The 7,862-nt window shown below is 48.6% G+C and overlaps 1 protein-coding gene across 1 annotated transcript; it reads right to left on the bottom strand.

The window, feature by feature from the left end:
* Positions 1-2,552: 2,552 nt before the first annotated feature.
* Positions 2,553-7,140, bottom strand: B3gnt6 (UDP-GlcNAc:betaGal beta-1,3-N-acetylglucosaminyltransferase 6). The gene has a single exon (XM_052763295.1). It carries the CDS (start codon positions 4,947-4,949, stop codon positions 3,771-3,773), a length of 1,179 nt encoding a protein of 392 aa, XP_052619255.1. The 5' UTR covers positions 4,950-7,140; the 3' UTR covers positions 2,553-3,770.
* Between the last annotated feature and the right edge of the window lie 722 nt (positions 7,141-7,862).

The raw sequence follows: 7,862 nt of genomic DNA, 5'->3' as shown, positions 1-7,862 counted from the left end.
CAAAGCAACATTAATAAAATACTAGCAAGCTTTTCTTGACTGCTTGTTATAGAAATGATATTGATTTGCATCTGGAAAAGGGTATATTTTCTTACTAATTTAATCAGCTATCTATCTTGAGGGTTTTCTGTGTGTGGCCTAACAGTTCTCAAGAAGGCATTCGGGCTGGGTGGCGGTGGCACATGCCTTTAATTCCAGCACTTGGGAGGCAGAGGCAGGCGGATCTCTGTGAATTCGAGGCCAGCCTGGTCTACAGAGCAAGTTCCAGGACAGGCTCCAAAGCTACACAGAGAAACCTTGTCTCGAAAAAACAACAACAACAACAACAACAGAAAGAAGGCATTCTGTCCCCTACAGGAATATTTGGAAGTGTGTAGAGAAGATTTTTGTTATGCCCAAGCTATACTTATTTTAATGTGTTTTTCTTTTGTTTAAATTTTATATGAAATTAAGCAATATATTGATCTTTTGAAAATATGTGTGATTACATCATGTGAGAATTTTATTTCGGGATAGAGAGGGTGGGGTGACATCCTTATAGAAAGAAGAAATCCAGCCTTGCATGGTGGTCCACACCTAGAAAAGCAGCACTTGGAAGTCTGGGGCGGGAGACCAGGAATTCAGGGACCGCTTCAGCCATGCAGCCCGTTGTGGGCAAGCCTAGGCTCCATGAAACCATGTCTTAAATAAATAAATACTTTTAAAAGATGAAATTAATTTGGAATTTTGAATTTGCTGTAAACATCTGAGGCTTGGGAAAGACAAACAAACAAACAAACAAACAAAAAACAAAAAACAAACAAACCTTTAAAAAACTCAGTCACCACTGTCTGAGTAGTGACCCCAAAGGCCAGCAGAGGGCACTGGATCCCAGGAACTGGAATTCCAGATGGTTTTGAGCCACCATGTGGGTTCTGGGAATTGAACCCTAGTCTTCTGCAAGAGCAGAAGACCTCTTAACCAGAGCCATCACTCACATCCCTTCTAAGACTAAAACAAAAAACAAAACAAACAAAAACCCCATCCCTTTCCTTTTGTGTTTATGCCGTCTGGACGATTGGACTCGTACCATCAAGCTTGGCAGTAAGTACTTTTACCAGCTGAGCCATCTTTCCAGCACCAACTTCTGAAGCTTAAAAAATAATTTGGGTCCAGGTGGTGGTAGCATACACCTTAATCACAGCACTTGGGAGGCAGAGGCAAGCCGAACTCTGTGAGTTTGAGGCCAGCCTGGCCTACAGAGCAAGTTCTGGGACAGTCAGGGCTGTCACATAGAGAAACTTTGTATCGAAAAAACAAATATAATAATAATAATAATAATAATAATAATAATAATAATAATAATAATAATGAGCCTGGTTATGGTGAAGCTGGTTTATAATTCCCAGGATCTGGGAGCTAGTGGCACAAAAATCAATATTTCAAGGCCATCCTCAAACTCACCATGAGCTCCAGGCAAAGTCTAGGTTACATAAGACCTTATATCAAGAGAGAACCCCCCCCCCAACACACACGCACACACTTTTTTCTCTTCCTTGTGAGATGACAGAATCTTGATGTAGTAGGTTTAGCCCAGGCTCAGAACTCGGGGTCCTGTGCCTCATTTCCTGGAGTGCTGGGTGTTTGGGAATCTATTCCTACACTCTGCTAGTCACTAGAGGATTTTTGGATCTATCATCGTTGAATCAAGAACATCTTTCTTTTCCCAATTCCTGGGGTCCTTGAGAAGTCAGAGTACGGTGGGCTTTTCAAAGGCGTCGGGACACCCGAGGGAAGCCTCTCACCGAGGCGGTTGGGTGCAGAATAAGAGCAGGTGATAGGAGGTCTGGTCCAGCTCCCTAGTAGCTGATATAACAATGCCCTGAGCTCCTTGCCTCTCTGGACGCCAGTTAGGAGAGAGATGCACTGTGTGGCAGGAGAGATGCACTGTGTGGCAGGCGCGCCCCCTGGCGGCGCACGGGCCTGGAGGAGGCACCCGGCATGCCTGATCCTCCAGGTGACTTGAGTGGTACCAGGACTCCCTGGACCCAGTGGCCTTTCCTGTTCTTGGACACCAGAGCAACCCAGCTTCAGAGATGAGTGGCCAGGCCCCATAGTCACACAGCGGATCCAAATCTACGGCTTTCCCACCTTTCTAAGCTACGAAAGGCCAGAATCTTTTTAAAAAATAATTAAAATTAAAAAAAAATTATTCCATGTGCATTGGTATTTTGCCTGCATGTATGTCTGTGTGAGAGTGTCAGATCTTGGGGTTACAGACAGTTGTTAGCTCCCACATGGGTGCTGGGAATTGAACCTGGGTCCTCTGGAAGAGCAGTCAGTGCTCTTAACTGCTGAGCCATTTCTCCAAGCCCAAAATGCCAGAATCTTAATATCCTTACCACCGCCATCCCCCCCACAAATGGAGACAACCTTTTTCCAGGGAACTGAGAACAAGGCTCCAAAGCAGGGAATTTCGGATTAATGATGCCCAATTGTCCACTGCGAGAGCTGGCATCAGGACCGTTTGTTGAGAAGAAAGCACGTTTGTCACGCGTACAACCTTCGTTTATTATTATTCTCACACACACTGACTGGCATTATGGTAGACAGTACCAATGGTCCTCCAAAGATGTCCACACCCTAATATCTGAAACCTGTGACTAAATTAGGGTACAGTGAATGACAAGATGAACTATGATATTGTGAGTAAGCTGGCTTTACAACCTGAAGGTATTACCGTGGTGTGGAGACAAACCTGTAATCCACCCTTTGGGAGGCGAAGGCAAGAAGCTCTGGAATTCAAGATCACGCTTCACTGCATAGCAAGTTTCAGGGCAGCCGGGGCTACATGAGACCTTGTTCTAACAAACCAACAGATGACAAGCTAAGCCAGGAGAACCCGGGGTTTAGCTCCAGGGAAGGAGAACAGTGGATGGAGGCAAAAGACGAGTCAGGGAGAAATTTGGCTGTAGAGAAATGCAGCATCGCTGGTTTGGAAGACGGGGAATAAACTGGGTGTGTGTTCTCCCCTAGGCTACCCAGGAAGGAAGACAGTTTTACCAACACATGACTTTAGCCTAAGGAGACCGTGTTGTCAGAGAACTACAGGGTAAGTGGGCTTGTCCCTAGGCTTCGAAAGTTGCTGAGAATTCGCTAATTTGTTACAGCAGCAACAGGAAACTAATACAATGTTCTCACAGATACACTCTACACCACTGGGGCAGATGGCCACCGTCCACTCAGCCATGCATTTCCTAAAGCACTGGGGAAACAAGGCCTTAGCTACCAGGAGTTCAGTCAGGGCTGCAGAAAGGTGGCTGCCATGGTGCCTCCCGCGGCTGCCCTAAATGAGCTTCACTTGCACTTTGACCTCAGGAGAGTCCTGGAGCTTGGTGGAAGCAAGACTGCCAGACGCCCCTTAGTTCTGAGTGTAAACTGGCTTCTGGGAGCTCCACTCCTTGGTAGAGGAAACGGTGGAAATGGCGATTCATAATTGCGCTGCACTTAACAGCTGACATTGACCTTGGTAGCCATGCTTCTCTTGCTGCCCACGATGAATGGAGGATGGAAGACAGGTGCCCCGGAAGGCTGATGTGTGAGGATAAACAGATATTCCCAGACCAGAGGTCAGCTTCAAATAAGAAAAACACACCTATACGTCTGAAGACACCCCTGACCAAGAACCCCTGAAGTTGAAGCCCAGAACATGTACAGGTATATAATGCTTTCCAGATCTGCCCTCAAGGTGACATGAGTGTGCATCGGGGTTCAGATCAGAAGATGCACTCTCAGCTCCCAAGCATTCTGGCCTTGGGAGACCTTTCATCGTGTCTGAGGCTACAGTGCAGCTCCGGGTTGTGCAGCGCCTTCCACATGAGCAGCATCTCGTAGGGCGCGAAGCGGTGCACCAGCAACAGGTTGCGGTACACGCAGGGGTCGAAGGATGAGCGCTGCGCACCGGGCATCCGTACGCCGAAGGGCCGGATGCCCTCATGGCCGCTGGGCGCCAGGCCGGCCTGCTGCAGACACATGCCCATGTAGGCGTCGTCGATGGGGAAAGGCGGGACATAGCGCGCCGCGCTGCGCAGGTCGCGGGCTGTGCGGCTGGACAGAAGGAAGCCGCCGCCGCTGCAGTACACTGGGTAGGCCTTGCCCGGGAAGAGCTGCGGGGGCACGAAATATTTGCTCCAGCTGTCGCGGATGGGCACAGAACCGTCCATGAGCTGCCCGGCAAAGAGGTGGCGCTCCGGCGACTGTGTCTCGAGGAAGTGCAGCACGTTGGCTGTGTGCACGAAGACGTCGTCGTCGCAGCTGAGCAGGAAGCTGGCGCCGGGGCAGCGCTCCGCTGTCCAATCCAGCAGGTGCAGGTGCTTAAGCGAGAGGTTGAGGAAGGTGTCCTTGAAGTCCCACTGCAGCACGTCACCGTGCTCCTGCGCCTCCAGGTCCAGCAGACTCGCCAACTGAGGCTCCCGCTCCGCCTCTTCGGGCGGGGAGGTCCCCAGCAGGAAGAGGCGACGCACCTGCCGCCCGCGGTAGCTGCGCTCCTGGCCCCACGTGCGCCGGATCAGTTCGCGCCGCTCGTAGTGCGCGGGCGACGACTTCACGGCCAGCAGCAGGAAGACGCCGCGGCTGCCCTCGCACTTGTGGGGCGCGTCCCAGAGCTGGGGGAAGCGGCGGCAGTGGCGGTAGCGTAGGAAGTCTTGGATCCGATCCGGCAGCTGCTGGAAGCCGGCGGTGAGGTTCACAGAGGCGTTGGCCACGCACCGAGGCACCGGGAGGTGTGGTAAATGCTGCACTGCAGCTGCGGAGGACCAGGGGGCAGCGGTGGGAACCTCAGCTTTCTCCTGCGTGGACTCCTGAAGGAGCCACTGGTGCAGCACCACGAAAGTCACACCCACTAGCAGGAAAGCCAGTGTCTTGGAATTCTTGGACCTGGGATTCTTGGACCTGCAGCAGGGCAAAGCCATCTGGGGTGGGGGGAGCAAGTCACAGATGAGCCAGGAATTTTTGATACCAGTGGGATGCCTCTCTACCCCCTTCAGGTCTCTCCCAGAATCCGGCTCAGTCCCTTCTCAACTCTGCTAAGAGGTTAAATAAAGCTGAGACCTGCATGGTGCATGCCTTTAGTCTACCAGCACACAAGAGTTGGAAGAGCAGAGGATCCAGAGTTCAGGGTCATCCTCAGCTACATAATGAGTTCAAGGCCAAACTGGGTTACATGAGACCTTGTTTAAAACAAAAACAAAAACAAACAAACACAACCAACTAACCAACCAACCAAACAAACAAAAAAACCAAAACGAAGGACCTGGTGCAGTTGGAGTAGTGTTGTCTAGTGTGAAGGAGGCCCTGGTTTGGGTACCCAGCATTATATAATCTAGGTACTGGCTCAAACCTGTTCTCCTGGCATTCAGAGAGGCTGAGACAGGAGAATCACTGAACCAAAACAGAACAAGGAGTTCCTGAAGACAGTGAGTGTTGTAGGTCCCCCACAGTTCACCTTCACAGCTTTATGTTTATCATGCTGATGCATACCCTCCTAGATGTCACCCAGGATGGCAGACACGTGTTCGAAGTCAGTCTCCATCATGCTGTGCATTGCCATCCAGCCCTTCCTCTGTTAGTGGTACCACCTTTCACCCATGTGCTCAACCAGAAGCCCCACATCTCTTCCCTGCCTTCCTCAGGGTGTGTCCGTCCCCACACTCTGCTCATTCTGCATCCTACATTTCTCTTATCCTCTCCTCGCTCCAGTTGGATCCAGCGCTGGCTGGGAGAACAAAATAATGGAGCAGATACTGCTTTGCTTGGGTTTAGATTGCGCTTCTGGTAAATGAACTCAGTGTAGCTGATCAAGGGGGCATGAGGCCAGGGCATGAACTAAACTACATTTGTTGGTCACTGCTTGGAACAGCAGCACAATGAAGCCAGTCAGATCTCTGGCCCCGATGTTCTTCTCTTCTGTAACAAAGGATTATATTACGGTTCTCCAGGAGTGTGGTGACAACTGCGTATCTCATGGCCACTGGATGATATCAGATTATGACTTTGGCATCTTCCATTTGGTTCTGTGTCTACCTGTTGTTATTTGTTGTTCAAGATCAGGCCCTTTCTTGATTGTAGCCTACTCATGTGCCCTCAAGCCCTGCCAGAAAATTCCACATCTTTAACTATTCCCCTACTTAATTGTGCATGTTGGCACTGGCACACAGCACTGTCACTCTTGTGTTTGTGTGTGTGTGTGTGTGTGTGTGTGTGTGTGTGTGTGTGTGTGTGTGTATTTTGTATACAAGGATCTTATATAGCCCATGCTAGCCTCAAACTCCTTACGCAGTCAAGGATGATAACCTTTAACTTCTGATTATCTTTTGTCCTGGTTAGTTTTATGTCAACTTGACACAAGCTAGAGTCATCTGAGAAGAGGGAACCTCAATTGAGAAAATGCCTCCATAAAATCTGGCTGTAATGCATTTTCTTAGTTAGTGATCAATGCGGGAGGGCCCAGACCATTGTGTCTGGTGCCGTCCCTGGGCAGGTGGTCTTGAGTTCTATAAGAAAGCAGGCTGAGCAAGCCATGAGGAGCAAGCCAGTATAAGTGGCACCTGTCCATGGCCTCTTCATCAGCTCCTACCTCCGGGATCTCACCCAAGTTGCTTTGGTTATGGTGTTTCATCACAGCAATAATAACACCAAATAAGATATTTTCCTTCACCTTCTAGTGCTAGGATTACAGGAATGGCCGGATGCCACTCCCTGTTTAAGGGAACTAGAGTAAACTTTGAACAATGAGGGTATCCATGCCATCCTGTTCTCTCACTAGCCACCTGGCCTGGGCACCTGCTGTGCCTCTTCCTGCCCTGACATTCTGTCTTGTGCCATTTACTACCTGCACTGATCTCTCCTACCTTAATTACTCATCTGTGGCACACTTGAAGTAGTAAAGCCTTGAGAAAGCTTCAGTGGGGGTCAAAGGAGAGCAGGCAAACTGTCAATCATTCCCCTTTACCTCCCCTTCGAGCCCATCAGCATCTCTGGAGCATGGATGGAGTCTATGTTCTTTGCTGAGGGGACAGTGTAGTGTGGTAAATGCTGCTTACCAGGGTTCAAGTCCTGCTTCCTGCTTCTGCTACTTTCCAGTCACATGGCTAAGCAAGCAGACGTAGGCTTGTCTCATACCTAGCCGCCAAAGGTTTTTTATTTTTATTTATTTATTTATTTATTTATTTATTTATTTATTTATTTATTTATTTATTATTTGAGACATGGTCTCATTCTGTAGTATAGGTTTCAAACTCGGGATCTTCTTGTCTTGGCATTCTAAGTTTTGAAATTATGGGTATGCTATCACACCGGCTCCTCTACAGAGTTTTGTTTTGTTTTGTTCTTCCTTTTCTTTTTTGGTGTGTCTGATATTGGGGAATCAAACCAAAGACTTTGTGCACACTGAGCAAGTGCAGTGCCACTAAGTATGTATGTAAATACCTGGCCCTCTTAGGACTTTTAGTGACAAGTAAATTGCCATGTGTATAAAGAATTCAGCACACAAGCCAGGGAAGAGAGTTCATACCTATAATCCCAGACTCAAAGCCTGAGCAGGGTGATCATGAGTTCAGAAGCAGCCTAGGCTATATAGAGAGACTCAAAGAGGGCCAGTGAAATGGCTTAGTGGATTAAGGTGCTTGCTGCTAAGTCCAATGACCTGAGTTAGCTCCCTGGTATCCACATCATAGAAAGAGAGAATTGATTCCCAGAGATTGTCCTCTGACCTCTATATCCATGGGTGCATATCACAAATAACCTTAAACAATAATGACAAAAATAAATGATTTTTAAAAGCCGAAGGGAAAACAATAACTTAGTATAGTACTTAGCACATGGCA

This window comes from Peromyscus californicus, unplaced genomic scaffold, assembly GCF_007827085.1.
Source record: "Peromyscus californicus insignis strain IS unplaced genomic scaffold, ASM782708v3 Scaffold_4__1_contigs__length_199733344, whole genome shotgun sequence".
NCBI lineage: Eukaryota > Metazoa > Chordata > Mammalia > Rodentia > Cricetidae > Peromyscus > Peromyscus californicus.
The sequence above is the reverse complement of the archived record's forward strand: the minus strand, read 5'-3'. Positions and strand labels throughout refer to the sequence as shown.

Excerpts from the sequence above, each read along its gene's own strand:
- B3gnt6 (XM_052763295.1), bottom strand. The coding sequence starts at position 4,949 with ATGGCTTTGCCCTGCTGCAGGTCCAAGAATCCCAGGTCCAAGAATTCC.